This window comes from Panthera onca, chromosome E3 (assembly GCF_046562875.1).
Source record: "Panthera onca isolate mPanOnc1 chromosome E3, mPanOnc1 haplotype 2, whole genome shotgun sequence".
Classification (NCBI taxonomy): Eukaryota; Metazoa; Chordata; class Mammalia; order Carnivora; family Felidae; genus Panthera; species Panthera onca.
The window spans coordinates 39,827,154-39,848,725 of NC_138354.1; the positions used below are offsets into that span (position 1 = coordinate 39,827,154).

General features: G+C 57.5%; 1 protein-coding gene across 1 annotated transcript; it reads right to left on the reverse strand.

Moving 5' to 3' along the window:
* Positions 1-1,360: 1,360 nt before the first annotated feature.
* CCNF (cyclin F) lies at positions 1,361-21,529 on the reverse strand. Its single transcript, XM_078440228.2, has 17 exons — positions 21,435-21,529; positions 20,491-20,645; positions 19,163-19,269; positions 18,098-18,165; positions 16,217-16,470; positions 15,845-15,898; positions 15,090-15,194; positions 14,730-14,807; positions 12,518-12,669; positions 11,077-11,241; positions 9,182-9,305; positions 7,407-7,587; positions 6,981-7,068; positions 5,157-5,256; positions 4,953-5,080; positions 4,073-4,242; positions 1,361-3,435 (listed from the first exon to the last, which is right to left on the reverse strand). The coding sequence occupies exons 1-17, from the start codon at positions 21,448-21,450 to the stop codon at positions 2,942-2,944; spliced, it is 2,439 nt and encodes an 812-aa protein (XP_078296354.1). The 5' UTR covers positions 21,451-21,529; the 3' UTR covers positions 1,361-2,941.
* Between the last annotated feature and the right edge of the window lie 43 nt (positions 21,530-21,572).

Genomic DNA, 21,572 nt, shown 5'->3' on the forward strand with positions numbered 1-21,572 from the left:
GCTGCCTTGCGGACCCCAGGCCACCTAGCACGGGGCAGGGGACGTCGAGTGACCCAGTTTACTGGGGTAACAGTCCCTAGAGGTGAGAATAACGCGTGTTAGGGGCAGAGCTAGGGAGGAGGGAGTGTTCACTTTTGGACATGCTGGTGATATGATGACATTCGGAGGTGGCATCAGGTAGGCACCTGAGCATAGGCTCCTGAAAGTCCAGGAGAGCTGGGATTGTGGCCCGTGAACAGCAGGTCTGGGCAAGAAGGTCCAAGGTGGGGCAGGTGTGTTTAGACAGGGACAGGTGAAGGATGGGTGGTGCAAGGGGAGCTAGAATCCAGAGGGGTGGAGGAGTGGAGCTTCAGATCTCATAGAAGCAACCGGAAGCAGTTCCAGGATGGAGGACCCTCAGTGACTCAGGATAGCTGGTGTGTGTGTGTGTGTGTGTGTGTGTATGTGGACAGATGCTAGCTGGGAGGAGGCGGGGATAGATGCTAGCTGGGGTGTGTGTGGGGGGATAGATGCTAGCTGGGAGGGAGGACAGATGCTACCTGGGAGGAAGAGGGGGTAGATGCTAGCTGGGAGGAGGGGGGATAGATGCTAGCTGGGGTGTGTGTGTCAGGAGATAGATGCTGGCTGGGGTGGGGGAATAGATTCTAGGTGGGAGGAGGGGGGGTAGATGCTAGTTGGGGTGTGTGTGAGTGGGGAGATAGATGCTAGCTGGGAGGAGGGGGGATAGATGCTAGGTGGGGGGGGGATAGATGCTAGCTGGGAGGAGGGGGGGATAGATGCTAGGTGGGGGGGGAATAGATGCTAGCTGAGAGGAGGGGGGGATACATGCTAGGTGGGAGAGTGGGGATAGATGCTAGCTGGAAGGAGTGATGAAGACAGCAGGACCAATATAATTGGGGGTAAGGAGTAGGAAAGCGAGCCCTGCAGGGGCTGGGAAATCTCAGGGAGCTGGAGGGATGACAAACTGGGATCAAGGGGGTTGCTTAAAGATGGGAAGGTATCCCTTGCACAGTTGGAAGAGGGAGATGCTGCAGGAGGGGAGCTGGGGGACCCATGCAGCCAGGGGCTGGAAAGGGTGGGAGCTCAGGGCAGCCCCCCAACTGGCAGCTGCCCGTTTTCGTGCCCAGGCAGAGGAGGCGGACCGCACTCCGGTCTCAAAGGAGATTCTCCCCGAGGTCAGAGGGGACAGGAAAAGGCTCGCGTCAGCATGGGCAGGCGGCATCAGGTCCGCACTGGAGTGGTGGCCTTCTATGGGTACAGGCTGGGAGACGACAGGGAAGCAGGTCCATCCAAGCTGTGTCTTGACAGTGGGCCACAGACAAGGTGGCACACAGTCAGATACACACATCGCTAGGCTGCCACTGTCCTTATCACATTTAATCCTCACAACACCCCTGTGAGGTAGGTATTGCTGCCCCAGCTTACACACGAGGAAGCCGAGGCTCACACATGCCCAGGGGCACACAGTTGACAGGAAAGGTCTGCGATCCCAATGGCGGGGTCCCTGCATTCCAACCATGCCCCACCCAGGGCGGTCAGAATTCTCTTACAGTAGCAAGAAGACAGCTCCCACGGACATGGGGACACACACACACACACACACACACACACACACACCCAGCACCCAGAAAAGCCACCACTGAGTCGGCACCTCTGTGTGCCATAGTTCTAGTTCAAGAGCATTTGGGGGACACTCCTGGCCCAGTGGTTCGTTCTGACATTTTGAGAAAAAACAAAAGCTATCGCTGCAGGGCACGTGTCTCAGTGGTCCACCCAGCTGAGGGGAGGTCAGGGTCAGGCTCAAGCGGATCCCTCTGGTGTTGTGGCTGCTGCACACAGGAGGTGGAGGCTTGGGGGAGCCTCAGGTACCCACAGCAGATCCACCCTCCCCAACAGGTGGGGGACAGGTCCTCTAAATCTCGCTCATCTGCATCCTGGTCACCTCAGATGTTACGAATGACATTTAGATTTTTTCTGTCCAACTTCCCTGGGAAAATTCTTTTCGCCTCAAGAGTGTCAGGATAGCACTGAGAGATCTGAATCAGATGTTTCTTTTTTTAGTTGCACCTAAATAAAGTTAGGAATCTCTGTCTCTCTCTTTTTAACTTAATATCTTCTATCTTTTTCTTTTATTTCCATCTTAGAAAAATGAAGGATGGAAATAAAGATGGAAAAGAAATAGCCTAGAAATTCAGTGCAAAGAGAGGTGTTCATATGGACACCACCTGCTGGGGACACAGATCAATCACTCTGGGGGAATAGAAGGATCTCTAAAAGGAGCTGAAAGTATGGCAGGCAGGGAGCTTAGGGCCAAGACCTCAAGGCCCGGCCTGACAAGACTCTGGGCCTGCCCACCTGGTGGTCACATGCAGGCCTCGACAGTGCAGGGGCCGGGCTGCCTCAGCAGGGGACCTGCCACCCAGGGAGGAAGGGAACCAAGGCGGTACGAGGACAGTGGTGCGTGCGCTCAGAGAGGTCAGCTCCTCCGGTCACCCGAACCCCATAGATGCGGGGGGTGAGCTGTGCCAGGCCACCTGCTCACACGTGTTCTCAATGGTGAAAGCTGTCAGTTCCCGGGATGGGGCTCAGTGGGTCTGGGGACATCAGGCATGGGCTCAAGTTCCCCAGAGAGAGGACAGACACAAGAGGGGACAGAGAAATGGGCTTCACAGGGCGTGGCATGATTGCTTTGAGGCTAAACTTTCCAAAGGGAAGCATCGGAGTTTCTGTTCTGACTTAAGACGTTCTGACGGCTCACGTTGGGCTGCCCCGGAGAAGGAAACTTCGCATCCCGCGTTCTCTCAGTTCCCTGTGTGAGAGCCACCAGGGTGCACACGGTGTCCGCCTCCGGAGTCCCCAGGCTCCCTAGTGCAGTGGCAGCCCTCCCCCCCCCCCCCCCCCAAGCAAACGTTGCCCGCAGCAAGTGCGGGCACTCACGGCCTCAGCAAGCAGGGCTCAGGCCCCTCTCCTCATCCTCATCCTCCTCTTCCTCCTCCTCGCTGTGGGCAGATAGGTTTTTCCTCTTTACCTGTCGCTGGGGGGTGCTGCTCTCCAGGGGGCTTGGAGAGTGACACTGTAAACATGGCTTCTTGGCGTGCTGGCGGCAAGGCTGTGTGCCTGAGTCACTGCCCGGGGAAGGCACTGAGGTAGACCGGGGGGAGGCCCCCGAGACCCCGTCCACCGAGTCTGTGGGACTCACGCTGCAGATGGAGGAGTACCCCGAGGTCACACTGTCCTTGCCTGGCTCCCTCCTGCCGTGGAGCAGAGGCTGGGGCCCCGGGCTCGGAGGTGTCTGGGTGCCCGGTACGTAGGCGCGCACATCCTGGCGACCACCGGCCTCCGGGCAGGCCTCCTCGTCGCTTGATTCCTGGCAGCAGTGCTGTTCTGGGTTTAGATAGACCACGGTGACGTCGAGGACGCCGCTGGGTGCTGTCACTGTGGGAGACGTGGGGAGAGAGGTGAGGCACTGAGAACTGAGTACCCCCTGTCCAGTCAGGACCCCCAGGGGCCCGTGTCTGGACCTCGCTGCACAGCCCCCCGTACCGCTCTCTCCTTTGGGCAGGAGGTGGAGGGGGCCTCTCACGGTGACGTGGGGGACGGTAGGAAGTGACAATAAACTGATCATCAAGAATCTACTTAATCCCCAGTGGACACAAGAGCAAGCAACCGGAAAGTCAGCAGAAACGGCCAGACCTAGGGTTCCTGTGTGTTTAGCTGCCCCAAAACACAGGGACGGAGCCTCCCACAGGTGGCCCTGCAGACGTGCACAAGGCCCAGAGGCCAAAAGGGCGGTGGCCGGCACACGTCACACAATGTTACGTGGGTTCCAGGCAAGGTCTCTTCCTCTTCCCCTGCCCTGGTGAGGTCCTTCCATCAACACGGGCCTGGCTGGGGCTGGACAAAGGTCGTCTCTCCTCCCCAAGGGCTGAGGGGACGCCCGCCCCACCCTGGCCCTGCTGTGCTGTTCTAGGGGCTCTGCTGCCTCACGCCTGCCTGTGTGCAGACGCGCTGTCCTGCAGGCGAGGCAGGGGTCTGGCGTGAGACCCCCACCCCTGGAGCCTGAGGCACTCACCGTCACCGTCCTTCTCGCCCTCACTCTCCTGGTCACCCTCGTAGCCCGAGCAGTAGTCCAGGCTCCAGTCCAGGAAGCTGCCCAGCAGCACCTCCTCCTGGCTGGACAGCTCCGCAGTGGGCGTGGTGACGAAGCTGCCCCTGTCCTCCTGGAGGCTGTTCTCCCGCTTCCTGCAAGGTGGGAGAGCCAGGGGCCGGGTCACGGCGGGCCGCAGCGCGGGAGCCTGCCCTGGCCCAGCGGGCGGTGCACGGGGATGACAGGACGACATAGCTTCCGGGCTGTCTGCCCTCAGGAAGCTCACGTCAAAGGGTCAGAGAGGCGGGGCCGGCAGCACCGTGAGGGTCAGCACAACAGGACTTTGCAGGATCACCGGGAGTTCCTCGGGTGGGTAAGTGGGGAGGGCAACTTATCCCAGGTGGTACAGGCAGGACATGGATGTGGGGGACACGTGTGGACACGCTCGTGACACGACGGTGGAGATGGAGGGAGCCAGGGAAGCGCCCAGGACAGTAACCAGGCAGCAGCTGCGGGGTCAAGAGTGACAGCAGTGCTGTGGGACAGGGTGGCCGGCACACGTCTGACAGCTGAGCTGGGTCCACCCTGGCTTAAGACCTTCCTCCCTGAGCGGGAGCCAGGTTAAAGCAAGAAGCAAGAGAGAGAGCTGCTCCGGAGGGAGAAGGTGGAGTGGCAGGCGGGCAGGATCGGGCCCGGCTGCATTTTCTGCGGGACCTGCTGCTTCTCCTTGCTACGCCTCAGGAACCCCCTGCCTAAAAGGGGGGAATGGAGCCCCTCAGGCAGCCGCAGCGGTCAGAAGGGAAGCCAGGCCCAGTGCACAGGAGCCGATGCTGCGTTGCGCTGTCGCAGAACGGGGTTCACTCACCGCTTGGTTCTCCTTCCCGACGGAGAGCTGAGGAAGGCGTGAATGTCCCCCGCGCTGAGGAAGGACGTGGGCTCCGGGCTGCCTTGCTTCACGCCCAGAGCTGCGCACAGCTGGCCGTAGCTCAGCACCTGAAACGAGGCCAGGGTTAGACGGATGAGGCCCCGGGGGCAGGAGTCTGGGGGTGGGAGGTGGGGGCGGGGGCACCTCTTCCCGGCTGATCTCTTCGTAGCGCTTGTCCTCGAATCGCTGCTTCACGGCGGTCAGAGAGACTTGCCTGTAGTCCTTGGGGGCGTCGTCGTGGAAGCTGCAAACAGAGGGACACGTGAGGGACAGCAGGGCCACATGCAGGGCTCTGGGGCATGCCTGGAGGGCAGATGGGGCACCCTGCGGCTGCACAAACAGGTAAGTGTGCCGTGACTCATGACCCAGCAATTCTACTCGCAGCAGTGTTATTCGCAGCAGCCAAAGGGGTGGAAACCCCGATGTGGTCCGTCCATGCAGCAGAATGTGATTCTAGAGGAACATTACATAGGTGACAGGCTGACCACAAGGGGCCATGTGATGTACAATTTCATTTCTGGGAAATGTCTGAAATGCCCAGAACAGGCGAACCCACAGAGACAGAAAGCAGAGGAGTGGCTGCGGGGTTGTGGAGGGATGGGACGGATGGGCAGCACGGGCGTGACTGCTGAGGAGTGCAGGGTTTCTCCGAAGGAGGAGGCGATGTTCTAAAATTGATGTAGTGATAGTCACACGACTCTGAACACAAATCGCACACTTAAAAAAGTTTAGTTTGTGGGGCGCCTGGGTGGCTCAGTCGGTTAAGCGTCAGACTTCGGCTCAGGTCATGATCTCGCGGTATGTGAGTTCGAGCCCCGTGTCAGGCTCTGTGCTGACAGCTCAGAGCCTGGAGCCTGCTTCAGATTCTGTGTCTCCCTCTCCTCTGCCCCTTCCCCGCTCATGCTCTGTCTCAAAAATAAATAAAAACATTTAAAAAAAATTAAAAAAAAAAAAAGTTTTGTTTGTAAATAAATGTTCCCAACTTATCTGGTGGGGAAATAAAAAACTCGGGAGGGGAATAGCCTAACAACTTTTGGGGGGCAGTATCGGGTCAGCATGGTTTGCACCCCTGGTGTGAGCGGCTGTGGGGTCAGACACACATGCTGACCCCTCGACCTTCACCCGTGCTCCCCGCCCATCAGCTATGAGCGGGCACAAGAGAAAACTCATGAGGGACACGCCAGCCCCAGGAGATGCTGCCAGGCTCCTCACGGCTGTACTCACAGCTGGAGCGGGGACCAGCAGCAAGCACCGTCTATGAGGAGCAGCAGCCCCGGGGAAGGGGGTGTCTGGCCCGGACAAGCCGGTGGGGGATCCGGGGCTCAGGTCAGAGGCTGGGGTCTAGATGTTCTGGATCCCAGAGGTGTCCGAGGACAGGCAGAAAGCAGGAGAGCCCCAGGCCCGCATGCAGGGAAGAGGGCACTGAGTGCGGCCTGGCAGAGGGAGGAGGTTGCCGCAGGTTTGGGCAGATAAGCACGTGTCAGGAGCGGGGACCAGAGCAGAGGGGGAGCAGGGCCACGGCACGGGGCGATCGCGGCCGGCCGACTCCTGAGCGAGATGACACCGTGTCCCACGCTAACACTATCAGGGGTCAGGCGGCGGGCCCCGATGTTCCCCTGCCCGTCTGCCACCTGTGGAGTGAGGCTCGGGCTGGGAGTTGTTGCACGCGCATCAAGTGTTATCACTGTGGAAACGGGCAACGCGGCTGGCCTGGCGCTCTTAAATGTCAACTCTGAGACAGGCAGCACGCTGCGGGAAGGTCTGTGTGTGGGCCCGCACACAAGTGAATTCCCCCTTGATCCCTGAGGACACACCCTCCATGGCAGCTGCGTGGGGGACTCATTTCCTTTCACTTAAAAAAAAAATTCTTTTTTAAATGAAGTAGGCTCCACATATAACATGGGGCTTGAACTCACAAGCCCGAGTCACATGCTCTACTGATGGAGCCAGCCGGGCGCCCAGACTCACCACTTCTGATGAAGGCTCAAGACACAGGGTATGAGGTCTTCACAAGAGAACCCGGTGATGTCCCACAACCTTGTGGTCCAGGGCTGTGCTGGAGAGGAAAGCAGGAATGGGGGGGGTGTTCTGACGGCCCCTCGCGTCCCACTGCCCCAGTGGTTGTGTGTGGAGTTTTCTGGAGCTCAGTGTTAAAAACGCCCCACAAACAGAGCCTGTGTGCTCACTGTCAACAGTGTGGGAGATACTTAAGCTAGAACATCTCCTAATTGCACCCCCACAGAATGGCTTTTAGTCCATTCTGGTGTCTCCTCCAGGAAAGACGGGCAATGCCTGTTCTCCCTCTCCATTGTGAGAATCATCTCCCGCCTTCTGGAATCCCCAGTCCCTGGCTTGGCTCCTGCTGAAGAGCAGACAGGAGGGCAGGCTCCTTACTCTGTCCGTGGGTCAGCCGTGCGAGCAGCAGGGCGGCCGCGGCCAGACAGGCCGGAGCATAGGCGGCCAGGCTGGTGTGCAGCAGGGACAGCTCACACAGGAAGCCACACAGATGCTGGGTTCTTGGGGCCTCAGGGACCAGCGCCAGCAGGACGTCCTTGTAGTCAACCACAGTGGGGACCTGGACGGGACCGGGAGGTGGGGTCTTGTGGGGTCTTGGCACGTGATCACGGTGGCTGGCCCCACCAGTGTTCACACGGGACACCAGGGTGTGGCGGTGATGAGCTCTAGCCCTGGCCTCTTGCCCTCTGGATCCAGGAGGACCTTCCAGAGCAGGAAAGCTCAATGCCATGGAGGGACCCTTGATTCCTCCTGTCCCCTCTCCTGACTTCAACTCTGATTTAAAAGGAAAAAGCATAGGGCTGACTCATCTTTGACAAAGCAGGAAAGAATATCCAATGGAATAAAGACAGTCTCTTTAGCAAGTGGTGCTGGGAAAACTGGACAGGCAGAAGAATGAACCTGGACCACTTTTACACCAGACCCAAAAATAAACTCAAAATGGATGAAAGACCTAAATGTAAGACAGAAAGCCATTAAAATACTCGAGGAGAAAGCAGGCAAAAACCTCTTTGACCTTGGCTACAGCAACTTCTTACTCAACACGTCTCCGGAGGCAAGGGAAACAAAAGCAAAAATGAACTACTGGGACCTCATCAAAATAAAAAGCTGCTGCACAGCGAAGGAAACAATCAGCAAAACTCAAAGGCAACCGACAGAATGGGAGAAGGTATTTGCAAACGACATATCAGATAAAGGGCTTATATCCAAAATCCATACAGAACTTATCAAACTCAACACCCAAAAAACAAATAATCCAGCGAAGAAATGGCCAAAGGACATGAACAGACACTTCTCCAAAGAAGACATCCCGATGGCCAACCGACATATGAAAAAATGCTCAACATCGCTTATCATCAGGGAAAGAAAAATCAAAACCACAATGAGATACCGCCTCACACCTGTCAGAATGGCTCACATTAACGACTCAGGCGACAACAGATGTTGGCGAGGATGTGGAGAAAGAGAATCTCTTTTGCATTGTTGGTGGGAATGCAAGCTGGTGTAACCACTCTGGAAAACAGCATGGAGCTTTCTCAAAAAACTAAAAACAGAACTACCCTACGACCCAGCAATGGCACTACTAGGTATTTATCCAAGGGATCCAGGTGTGCTGTTTCGAAGGGACACAAGCACCCCCCATGTTTATAGCAGCACTATCAACAATAGCCAAAGTATGGAAAGAGCCCGAATGTCCATGGATGGATGAGTGGATAAAGAAGATGTGGTAGAATGTACAACAGAGTATTGGTCGCCAATCAAAAAGAATGAAATCTTGCCATATGCAGCTACGTGGATGGAACTGGAGAGTATTACGCTAAGTGAAATTAGTCAGAGAAAGACAAAAATCATAGGACTTCACTCATATGAGGACTTTAAGAGACAAAACAGATGAACCTAAGGGAAAGGAAACAAAAATAATATCAAAACAGGGAGGGGGACAAAAGAGAAGAGACTCTTAAATATGGAGAACAGAGGGTTACTGGAGGGGGTGTGGGGGGGGACGGGCTAAATGGGGAAGGGGCATCAAGGAATCTACTCCTGAAATTATTGTTGCACAACATGCTGACTTTGATGTAAATTAAAAAACAAATAAATAATAAAAGAAAATAAATAAATAAAACTAAAAAAGGAAACTGCAAACGGCCACTTACTCGAATCCTCCCTTCCAGGGCAGAGATGATCTCTCCCATCATCCTCACCAGGTCTTCATACTTGTAGGTGTTGTCCGTGAGCCAAACTGCCTCTCGGATTGTCAGGATCTCTCTGCTGATGAACCTAGAACGTCAAGAAGGGGTCTGAGCACGGAGTCTGCTATCCTTGCAGGCCACGGTCACGTGAGGCCCCACTGCCAGAGGGGTCAAAGAGCGAGAGGACCCGAAGAGGTCGTGTGGCCTGGCCTAAGGGTCTGCGGAGGAGGAGGGACCAAGGCTGGCAGTGGGAGTGGCCGGGCTGCCAGGCACGCAGGCATTTCTGTGAAAGGCACCCACGAATGACCTGCCCGGTTGATCCTCTTAATGACCTGAGGATGACAGCAGCTTCTACGGAGCGAGCATAAACAACAGTTTAGCCCCAGAAGGCAGGTGAGCCGGCAGAGCCGGAGCTGCGGGGTGTCTGAAGGTCTGTGCTCAGCATGGGGTCTGGCCGCAGGAATCCTGGGTGTCCCTAGTCAGCCAGCCACCCTGTTCTCTCCTCTGCAGCAGCACCAGGGAGCAGGGAGCATGCTGGTCCGGTGACCTGCCGGGAAGGGAGCAGGGCCCGGCCCGTGGCCGCTCCGTCCCGGGGGCCCTGCAGCCGGCCCACTTGCTGTCAGCTTGACAGAGCGAGATGGGAGGTGTGGGGACTGCAGGTGCAGGAGGCACGAGGCCGGAGTGGGGCCAACGGGGGCCGGGCACATGGAGCACTCAGGGAGAGGCTGAGGCAGGCGCTGCCCTGAGCAGGGGTGGGGCATCTCCTCTAGGATCTTCTTAAAAAACATCTCGCCACTGGCCCATCGGTGGTCCGGGATTTTGGTGACTGATTGCAAGGATGTAATTATCCTGCTCAAACATGAGAAGGCGGGGCCTGTCTGTTCAGCCACCTCTGGTGACGCGGGGTCCACCGAGCACGCCGGGCGCGGGGGGAAGGTTGGCGTGTGGCTGCCTGCTGGCGGCCCCGAGGCCATGCCGGTCTACAGACCACAACTCCAGCTCTCGTCACGGCCACGTGACCAAGGTTGCTGCAAGTGGTCACTGACGCTGGCCTCAGGGGTCACGGGGGATGGCAGAGAGTAAGATGGGAGCTGGGGCTCTCCGTGACCTTGTGACATGGGAAAACTACCCCAACGGCATCGGCCTGGAGCCCATGTCTCTGGGTCACTAAGCAAGAGAGGTTGGCGTCTCGAGTTCACGCCGCCGCGTGTGGCCACCTGTGCCTCACCTCCCAAGGTCTACAGAGCAGGACGGTCAGTCTGCAGAGCCCGGCCCAGGGGGACCGGCAGGCCATGCGGGGGTGTCCGGTGTAGGGAAACAAGGACACGCACGATGTGTGGTGCAATCACTGTCCACACCACTTCAGAAGGTAAAGGCGGGCTAACAGGTACTGGCTGAAGGACCGCAGGGTTAGGTGAAACGGAAGATGGTTCCACTGGAAGAGTCCGAGCCGCCGGAGCGCAGGCAGCTGTGTAAGGAGGTGCCCCGTCTACGTGGTGGGGGTCAGCCGGGGGCGTGAGACCACCAGTTGCGGGTGTCCGACGACACAGGCTTGAGAACTGGACTGCCGCGAAGTGGTCTCTCCCTGACCTCGGGACCCCGGGGCAACCCACTGGGCCCGTCCCTCGGTGCCATGTCATCCTCGGGAGCCAGGGGAGGAGGGGCCCGGCCTGAACCTGCCCGAGCGAGGCCCAGTTCTGGGGTCCTGCTCGCCAAAGTTCAAGTCTGCCATCCCCACGTGGGAGAACTATGCTGTGTGGGCACTCCCTAAAATGAAGACCCCCATCTAATGAGGTGGGACACTGAAAGGCCAGCCTGTCGTGTGTCATCCCACAGGCCCTGCCCCGGGGGCCCCGTACCGGGTGCAGATGACCATGCAGGCGATGCCCAGCAGCTGGAGCCTGTACCGAGGCACGAGCCTCCTCCGCAGGTACCGGTCCACGCACTCCACAGTCAGGTGCAGGCAGAGGCTCGTGAAGTCCTTCATGGTGGCGACCTCCACCAGCCAGTCAATCAGGATGTACCTGCAGGGAGAGCACCAGCCCTGGAAACTCGGGCGCACATTTGTGAGCGTCCCGTTCTCGCCTGGCCCGTCCGTCCTGAGGGAGTGAGTAGGTCTTCCGCAGCATTGCCCGTTGACCCAGGAACTTGTCCCAGCCTCGGGTGCGGGGCAGGCCCCAGGTCTCCCACCTTTGTCCTTGGGAGGAAGCTGGGCTCACACATCTGTGTACCCTGCCTTCTCCCACAGTCACTGCCAGGTACCGAGTGAGCCCAGACACAGGGCAGGGGTAAGGTGGGTCCACCTGGTAGAGTGGGGACGGACAAAGATCCCAGGAATGGGGAAAAGTCGCTTGAAGGGAGCAAGACCTGTGGCCCTCCTGCAAACCCACATTCTCCCCGAGGAGCAGCTCACCCATGGGGTCATTTCTCACGACCCTCTGCTGCGGGGAAAGAGCTGGCAAGAAGCTAAAGGGGGAGGATGCATGGAGCCTGGCAGAGGTTCTCGGGCACCCAGCAACTCTGACGGAGCTGACAGATGCAGGGTCCTCCTCGAGGGGCTAAACCCAGGGCCAGAGACATCACACGGGAGGGCTGGGGGCCACGGCAAGGACACCCCGGTAGAGTAAGTGCCTTTCTGAACGAAAGAGAGGAGACACGGGTCTCTAAGCAGAGGGGAAAGAGGGATCAGAAGTGAGAGAGCAAAGGAAGATGAAGCTGTGGGTTCTGGGCAAATGTTCCAGGTGCCGGGCAGAAGCACCTGTCATAGGCAGAGGGGAGGAGGGAAGGGTGGGGCCGAGGTGGTGGAAGAGAATGGGGAAGAAGAGGAACCTGTGTTTCCTCCAGGTCGAGGAAGGCCACTTGAGAATCAGGTGTTTGGGGCTTAGACCAGCCACTACGGGAACAGAGAGGAAGCTGCCTTACCCGACTCAGTGACATTAACGATTTGAGTTACGAAAACAAACCGAGCAAATTGTGCACTTCAAAATGGCTAGATCTGGGGCACCTCATCAGTTTTGGCGGCCAAAACTGGGCATATGGATCCCCTCACTTTAGAAAGACACTTATGCTTTCACACATCCTGAGGCTTAAAAAGGAACTCTGGAGCACGGACATGGGGGATGTTTGCTCTTCAAAGCCCCGGATAACTAAGGCATCGCTGGCTTTAGAAAACCACACACACACACACACACACACACACACACACACACACACACACACCATATGACGGCCCCGTCATCCAGGTGCCCGGCGGTCACTCTGCCCCCGCCCCAAGCAGACGCCCTCCCTCAAGGGCCTCACCTCATCGTGTCGCTGAGTCCCTTCTGCACGGAGAAGACCTGCTGCTTGCTGACGGCACGGGAGGCCTGGAACAGCCGGCGCGTGATCCCGTCGGCGACCTTCCCCTCCAGTCCGAGCTGGCCCCCGTTCGCACAGGCTTTGGCTAACGACAGCTGTGGGACACACAGGCGTGTGAGCAGGAAGCCTCAGGCTGCCGGGGGAGAATTGTGGGTGCACAGCGGTGCTGACACCTCAGCCCTCTGGAAACAGCGCGCCTCAGGTTTTGACTGTTCTTTTCGAAATGGCGTGTCTCGTGATAACATGTCTTAAAGGGGACGAAACGTGCACCATGGAGTCAGCACAGCAAAGCAGCCAAAGCTGGTTGGAGGCTCAGGTGATCCGGCTTTCGTGTGTGTTTTTTTAAAGTTTGTTTTGAGAGCGAGCGAGCACGTGCAGGCGCACTCAGGGGAAGGGCAGAGAGGATCCCAAGCAGGCACCACACCGTTAGCATAGAGCCCAGCGCAGGGCCCCGTCTCATCAACTGTGAGATCGTGACCTGAGCCGAAATCAAGAGTTGGTTGCTTAACCAACTGAGCCAGCCAGGTGCCCTTCAGATGACCTGGCTTTAAAACCTGGATCTGTGTGACATCGCAGGCAAGCTGGGGAAACACGCTCTGTGCCTCAGTTTCCCTTCTCGTGAAGCTATGGTGACACCGTCGTGCACAGGCCCCGCTGGCACCCTCTAGGCCCCTGAGACTAACTAGCAACCATTTCTAGACACTTTCCTTCCAGATGTTCCTACACATTTGTAACTGTGGCCACGCATTTCAGATCATAGCACACGTACGTTTTATCTCTTTGCTCACCCAACAATAACACGGCTCCTTGCGACATAAACACCTGGAAGCGTGTTTCGAGTGTCTTCCTGGCGCGTGTTCACTACTTCGTGGGACATCTCTGTGCAGCCATTGTCGCGCTTGCCCTGCCTGCACAGGGCGGCTGTGCCAAAGTCTCTTGCTTCCCCCGCCCAAGCATTCTCTGAAAGGGCTGCACCGATTTTCACACCAGCTAAGGGAATGTTGTTCTAGTGCACCTCTGCCAGCAAAAACTGCTACCGTTAAAAATGCGTATTTTCAGAAGTTAACAGCTATACGCTCAACGTGTACAGAAAAAAAAGGTACCTATACACCTATCATTCGTTAACGTGAGCAGCCACAATCTCGTTTGAATGTGTGGTCAAACACTCCTGGGTTCTGACCGTTTCTTTTCTTTTCTTTTTTTTTTTGAGAGAGACAGAGAGAGAGAATCCCATGCAGGCTCCACCTCCACATTGTTAGCACAGAGCCCGATGCGGGGCTCCAATTCACGAACCGTGAGATCATGACCTGAGCTGAAGTCAGATGCTTAACCGATTGAGCCCCCCAGGTGCCCCTGACCAGCTATTTCTATTTCCTCTTCTCTGGGAATGTATGAAGACCCTCTGAACGTTTACTGGAATACTACCATTCTTACTGATTAGTTTGAGCTTCTAAGAAGACCACATGGCTCATTGTCACGTTTACTCTGAATTCGCTGACTGCCTCAGGTGTAGCCATTACACTGCTCTGTCACACGTCAGGCTGGGCCGTCTACCACTCTATCATATCTTCCCTTTTAAGGGCAGATGGCTCTCCAGCAGTCAGTTGGTGGGGTGACAACAATCTGAGTTTCTACCTGCTTGGCCAAGGGGGACTTCCTCTGATTTGTCTTCAACAACAATTCTTTACGGCTGCAACAGGAGGGCATCTGGGGGACACCAACTGCAAATCCCCCACGTCCTGGTTCTAACACTGATGTCTCGGTGAGCAGGTCAAGCGACAGGAACAGGAGAACGTTCCACACACCCACCTGCTCCCAGAAGACTCCCCATCTGTGGCCACAGCCCCCCCTCCAGGACAACTTTGGGGAGGGACAGGGATGTTACTAGCAGACGGAGTGCACCTGCACTTAAGAATGAAGAGGCCGGACGGCCGGCTTAGGGTCAGTGGGCTTGGAGGCGACGGGGTGCTGGGCAGAGATGAAGGAAACCCTTCCAGGCTCTCCTCCCTGCACACCCCAGAGCTAAATTCCCATAAGGCCTGCGGCCGGCCCTGGGTCAGTCTTCCTGCCTACAAATGGGAGCCCGGGTGGTATCGGCACCCCGGTCCCCACGGGAGGAGGCAGAAGAAGTTAGATAGGCGGGCTCCCGCCTCACCTGTGCTTCCCAGCAGCCTTTGGCAGCGTAGTCCCTGAGTTTCCGGAAGCTGTGGAGGCATCGTCCAGGATCGGACATCTGTCAACGGGAGAAAGTCACCATGTTTTTATACAGCTGTCTCTGGAGAACTCAGAACCAACCCACGGGGCTCTTACATGTTCCTCCCGACACCCCCAGGGGTCCACAGCTCGGTGTTCTTCCCAGCCCCTCATCCCCCAAGCGACTGTGGTCGCTGGGAGCAGCTATGGGAGCGGCCTGCCGACCGCGGCTCCTGGTGCCCCGGGAGTTGCCCAAGGACCCCCGTTCTGGCAGAACCTGCACCATGGGTACACCACCCTCCCCGCCCCGGGGGCCACTCACGTCCGTCTTCCTGTCACGTTCCCACAGGAGGTACGAGCTGGCCAGACAGCCCTGGCGAGCAGACTCTTCAAACAGGTCCCGGGCCTGCTGCTTCCGCTCTGCATCCTGGAGCAAACCCAAGCACGGTGCACTCCCCTCTCACCCCTTCTGCGGAGTCACCCTACTCACCACCTCTCAGGAACCACCTCCGTGGCTCTTACTTAATAAAGCGAGTTAACTAAACGGGAGTAGAAGCGATCTCTCTACAGACGTGCTTTTGGACAATGACCAGGAGAGCGAGCTTCCGAGCTCCGCCTCCCAGGCCCCGCGTCCTCCCAGATGACATTTGCGTCTGGCTGGGCCCCGGAGCCCTAGCTCTGCTCTGGGCCATCGGCCAGACAGCCCTGCGCACCAGGCCTCCCAGATAGGGACGCTGGGGGCTTTCTCAGGGCTGCTCCCTGTCCTTGCTCACTCTCAGCGCCCCTCCCCGCTTTAACAGAAAGCCTGAAGTGCAGCGAGGCCCGTGGGAAGAGCGGGAGGGGCTGCCCGCGGCGCACTCAGGTGCTCTGCCCACTCCACGGCGCTGCCGGCTCAGGGTTCGCACCCCGCACGGCCTCTCCTGCTTTCTGCTCGCCTCCTGGTCCTCGCTGTGTGCGACCACCAGAAGGGCAAGCAGCACAGAAGCGCGGGCCCGTGCTCCACGGCTCCGTGTGCTCACGGGGGCCGGGGACACATCACACAGCACAGGGTCCAAGTGGACGGACCAATCGACTCACCTCGAAGAGACTCAGCACTCTCCCCAGGCAGTGCAGTATGGATGCTCTGTGAGTCTGAGACGACAGGAGGGAGAAGCGTGATCATCAGCGGAAAAGGAACTTCCAGCCGGCCACCCTTCCCCGTCTACGCGTTCTCGTGGCCCCTGCCTGGACCCCTGCCGCACTGGGGACCGCTCCCTGATTCCGGGCCTCCGGGAGCCTCGGTCCTGCATTTCTAGCCCAAACCCCCACGTGACTCCCTGGGAGTACCAGCTATGAGATTTCCTGTCCCGCGGGCTCATCTGCAACCTGCCTCCACGCCCACACTCTCGGTTTTCTGCACCTCCACTGTCCGGGGCGTCTGGCTTTACACCGTCCAGTGTCTCCACTCACCCTGTGCGGCTCGGACCGCCCGGCATGCGGGCCCCATGCGTGTTCCTCACCGGGACTCACTCCCTGCAGCTGGCACTCTGCCCTGAGGCTCTCGTGAACCACGGCCTTGCAGCAGCTTCCAGACACCGACCACGGAGGGCGGATGAAGAGCCAGATGAAGGGCGTGCTGCCCGCATTCAGTTGCTCGGCGAGACTGAAGAAGCGAGAGGCCTTCAGGCCATTCACTTCCGCACGGGCTTCGTCAGACACAGAAACTGCGGAGATGGACAAGGTGTTAACCCAGGGGTGTCTCTGGAGCACAGGTGCACAGCGCTCTCCATGGTCTTTTCTGGAAGTCTAAACGCTCAAGCCAGGGGCGCCTGGGTGGCTCAGCCAGTTAAGCGTCTGATTTCAGCCCAGTTTGAGCCCCACATCAGGCTCTGTGCTGACAGCTCGGAGCCTGGAACCTGCTTCGGATTCTGTGTCTCCCTCTCTCTCTGCCCCTCCCCCATTCCCTCCCCCTCTCTCTCTCTCAAAAATAAATAAACATTAAAAAATAAAATAAAAGCTCACGCCAGCTGCTGGTGCATAAGGAGAGCGGAGCCTCACAAGACGGGGACCCCGCGCCTTTTCTTCTCTACGCTGTGGGTCACCTGCCCCGGCTGGGGTCCTCCTGGAAGCCTGGGTTCTGAAGGTCTGGGAAGATGCCCCCACAGAGGCGTCACATGCCCACCCACCCTCCCTCCTGCAGGGAGCAGTAGCCTAGACTTCAGCTAAAGGGTATGGTGTTTCTTTTAGGGGTGATGTTCCAAATTTGGATGTTGGTGATGGCTGCACAACTCTGCAAATACACCAAAACCCACCAGACTGGACTTGAGATGGGGGAAGTGTATGGTATGTGAGTTAGGTCTGGGAGTCACTGTGGGATAGGGGGGTGGGGCAGGGGCACCTCTCGGACCTGGAGGAGGACTGCCCATTGTCTATCAGTCACGACCCCGTCAACCAGCTATATACAGGGGCTCCCTCTCAGCAAGATGCCAGACATTTTACAGACAGAAAAATAGCGGCTACCGCCAAATGTTTATGCACTTTGGGAGCGGGGACTGGACAGACCGCAGGCTGGTTCTGTATGCTAAGCAAAGAGGTAGGCACTGGGAGAGGAGAGGGCCACACAGGTTCTCCCACGGAGCACCTGCTCCATGGGGGTGAAGGAGTTTGGGCACCAGGTTGGCTCTGACCTGCTTGTACCTGCCTTCCACTGGAGCCTGGGCTACTGTGTCACTGATGCCCTGTAGCGTAAGGCACGCTTTGCTTGCTGCCCCAGAGTGTCACGGGGGACCTGCGGCCGAGCAGAGGAGCCAGCATCTACCCGTGGGCAGTGGGTTAATGGGACGGAGCGGGGGGCCGCTGGGGGGAAGCTGGCTTGCTGGAGTAGCCCCCAACCTGAGTCTCTGCTGACTGGGACTAAAGCATTTGTTAAAACAAGGTTTGTTAAAATAATTAATGCGTACGGAATCAAAGTTGATCAGCGGGTCCCACAGCAGGGCACCCCTGGGCACAAGCTCCCAAGGGGAGACGGCGAGGCAGAGTGCCAGACGTGGCAAGAGTGATGACAGAATGCTGACCCTGGGAAGGGCTCATGCTTATTCTAAAACATCCACGCTGGGGCGCCTGGGTGGCTAGGCTGGCTACGTGACTGACTTGGGTTCAGGTCATGATCTCGAAGTTTGTGACTTTGAGCCCCACGTCGGGCTCTGTGCTGACAGTGCGGAGTCAGCTTGCGATTCTCTCTCTGCTCCTCCCCTATGCTCTCTCTCTCAAAATCAATAAATAAACTTAAAAAATGAGTGAAATACCAATGCCAAGTGGGGCAAGGTCAGCCCCGGCCCCGCGAGGACTTACGGCCTTCGTTGTAGAGGTAGGCTATCCCCAGCTTCACAGCGGCTTCAAAATTTCCCTTTTCGGCAGCCCTAGACCATTGAAAACATAAAATGTCACCTGATTTCATTCCTTACGGCTTATGTGCCACCACATCACTTGAAGCTAGAACACCTGATTTTTAACTGAGAACTTCTTAGGTAATACAGTTGAATGTCAATTATCCACGTCAGGCTGTGACACGGATGGACCTTAAAAACATGCTAAGCATAAGTCATCAGCCGCAGAAGGCCACATGTTGCACAACTCTGCTTACGCGAACTGTCTGCAACAGACAAATCCATACACAAGAAGGCATATTAGGGGTCGCCAGGGGCAGGAGAATGCAGGGAGAACGGAGTCACCGCTAACGTCCACCCCTATTCATTTTGACTTTGTTTGGGGGTAACGAGAATGTTCTGAAGTTAGTGGTGACGGCTGCACAACTCTGAATGTATAAAAAGCCACCGTGTGGCACACTTAAATGGATGAACCATACAGTATGTGGCTTATGTCTCCAGCGGCCTGACCGGAACCACTGGCACGCCTGAGTGGCAGGTGTGGTCGCTGGCACGCCGGGGCCCACAGGCCAAGGGGCTCACGCCTGCTCTGCCCTCCTTCTGGGGCCCAACTCCAGCAGGATGATGGCATCAGCCAGGGAGCAAAATGCAGTAGGAGTTAAATCACACAGTTTTGATTTGAAGAAAAAAGAAAAGAGCATTAGGTGAAATTGCCACATGCAGGTGACCTATAGCTGAGTCATGCAGACTGGTCCCAGCCCAAGTGAGACCCTTCAGAAGCACGACAGGAACTAATGAGTCAGGCTGTGCTGGTGGCACAGATGGCCAATGACTGTGCTGTGCGTGACTAGGTGGGTGACGCTGACAGTCCTCAGTCACTCCCTGGGTGGGAGGGGGAGGGGGTGAGGCGCTGGCGAAGGCGACGGCAAGAAGGAAACCCTTCCCACGTCAGGCCCTGGGACACAGGCTGGCATGCCAGGGCGGCCCAAAGACAGGGGAAAACTGAGCTGTTCTCAGGGTGCAAAGATACCTTTCAAAGAGCTTCAGGTTCTTTGGAGAAGGCCACAGCTCCTGGAAGCTGGCACACGCCCACACACTGGCGTGGCTGTCCACCAGGTTCTTCAGGTGAGAATGCACCTGCAAACAGGGGGAGCGAGCGGGGTGGGGGGCTGATCAGGGGTCCTCCTGGAGGCCCAGCTCCTGGAGCTCTTGAGGACAGGACACAGACAGATGGGGTGTTCCTCCCCACCCTGGCGGTAAAGGTCCGCCCTTCGAGTAGAAGAAACAAGTTTCTCTGTGGCTGTAAAGGAGCAATGGGGGACACAGTGGGACTAGAAGGGGGAATGAGTACAAACAGTGAGAAAGAGGGGGTGATACCCCCGTAAGGGTGTCTGTAAGGGTCAGGGAAACCGATGCTAACAGGAGAAAGGGAAATGGACATTTGCTCTGTGCTTCTCTGACTCTCCTCTGCCTCGGGCCTGGCTCATGGGAACATGGCCGGAGCCTAGAAGTCACCAGAGGCTCTAGGAAAAGACCGATAAGTCACCTGAGTGGCTGAGTGTCCAAATCTTATCGGCTCAGGTAGTGATCCCAGGGTTGTGAGTTTGAGCCCTGCATACGCTCTGTGCTAAGCGTGGAGCCTGCTTGGGATTCTCTTTCTCCCTCTCTCTCTCTGCCCCTCCCCCAGGTACATACACACACTCTCTCTCCCCTCTTTCAGAATAAACAGGTATTAAAAAAAAAAAAAAATTAAACGTAATACCACCCTGGACAGAGACAGGAAGCGGGCTGGCTGGGAGCTCTGAACACAGGTGAGCATTTCAAGCATTAAAGTTCCCACTGCCATTGAAAACTCAGCACCCGTGGATATTACGACCACAACGGAGGTGGCTTTGGGAGCGCGAGAAACAGGTACCTGTTGGGAGTTTTCCCACAGATTTGCTGTATGGCCTTGATTCAGTCGCTCAGGATGAGGCTGCACCAACATCCGTCAACTAACTCGCAGGGACCCTTTCAGGGCTCCATGTGATGGGAGATTTGTCCTCAGGAATATATTTGTGTTCTTTTCAATACTATCTTATTTCTCGAGGGGTGAGAATTTCACTGCCACAAATCTCACTGTTAAAATAAACACTGCAGCAAACACAACCGAAACTTGGTGTGCTATGTTTCCACTTTGCTGCTCGCCTGCAGTGGGGACCACAGCGTCTGTTAACAACATCCCCCTTGTGGCCTCTGCCCTCCTTGGTGGCCAAAATTTTGTTCCAACACCTAAGAACAGGGAGCCTTGATGGCATAACCAGCAGGTTAGTGACACCAGCAAGCTACGACTGGCGCTATTTTCATCCTGCAACTTACAGCTCGGACGGCGAGGATGTCCCCGACAGAGAGCCATTTCAGGATATGAAAGAGCACATCTTCCGGGAGGCTCAGGATGGTTAGGTTTCGGGGTCTCCTCCTTATCCTCCGCTTTGTAGGGTAACAGAAACACTTGGCACACCTGCAGTGGATGACTGAAGAAAAACGGCACAATGGTCCGGGTGATGGGCTGGAAAGGAGCGGGCTGACAGTCACTGTCCCCCCCCCCCCCCAACAAAAAGAACCAGCCACATGCCTACTCCCCAACATTAAGGGAGTAATGGTAGCTGAGTTCCGTCAGACGTCACCATTCATTCCCAAATTCAATAAACACGTATGGTGAATAGCAGATAATCGTGGAACTTGGCCACCGGGAAAAGAGGCATCAAGGCTGAGGGTGGTTCTCCCGCATCTCACGCTCAGGGAAGCCGCTCGGACCCCCGCCCACGTCTGCTTCTATTTGCACACAGGGCTACACGGAAGAAGTCCCTCACCGGCAGGCACCTGGCCTCCTACCCGCTGCCCCCCTGCAAGACCCCCTCCGCAGGCCTTCCTACCCTGCCGGGCCCTGCCCCTGGGTCAGCAATTAACGGGCTGCGACGGCCCCACGTACCCGCGGGGTGACCGGCGCCCACCGAGCACCTGGATGTGACCACCACACCTTCCTGACCCCGGGACTCTAGGTCGCACGCGGACTCGCTTAGCGGCCACGGTAACAGCTAGCGAAGGGGCGGCCGCGCTCACCGCCCCCCGACAGGTGCGGAGCCCCGCGCGGGGCGTTCACTCCAAGCCCACCCGCCCCCGCGGCGGCGCCGGGCATTTAAACCGCGCGCCGGGCGGGCGCCATCGCGAAGCCTCGCGCGCCGGGCCGAAGGGCTGGAGCCGCCCCGCTCCGTGTCAGCCCGCCGAGCCCCCCGCCCCCGCCGCCCGCGCCCCACACTCACCGCCGCCGCTCCCCATCACCGCCGCCGTAGCCGCCGCCGCTCGCGCCCCCGGCCGCCGTCAGCCCCACGCGCCCCGCGCAGGCGCAAACCCGCCCCGCCGCCCGCCTGAGTTTTCAAATGCGCCCGGCCCTCCCATTG

Bases quoted from the DNA above. Each gene is read 5' to 3' on its own strand.
- CCNF (XM_078440228.2), bottom strand. The intron at 9,306-11,076 runs GTACGGGGCCCC...TTGACGTTCTAG, and splicing joins TGCATGGTCATCTGCACCCG to GTTCATCAGCAGAGAGATCC. The intron at 5,257-6,980 runs GTGAGTCTGGGC...CTCTGTTTGCAG, and splicing joins TTGAGCCTTCATCAGAAGTG to CTTCCACGACGACGCCCCCA.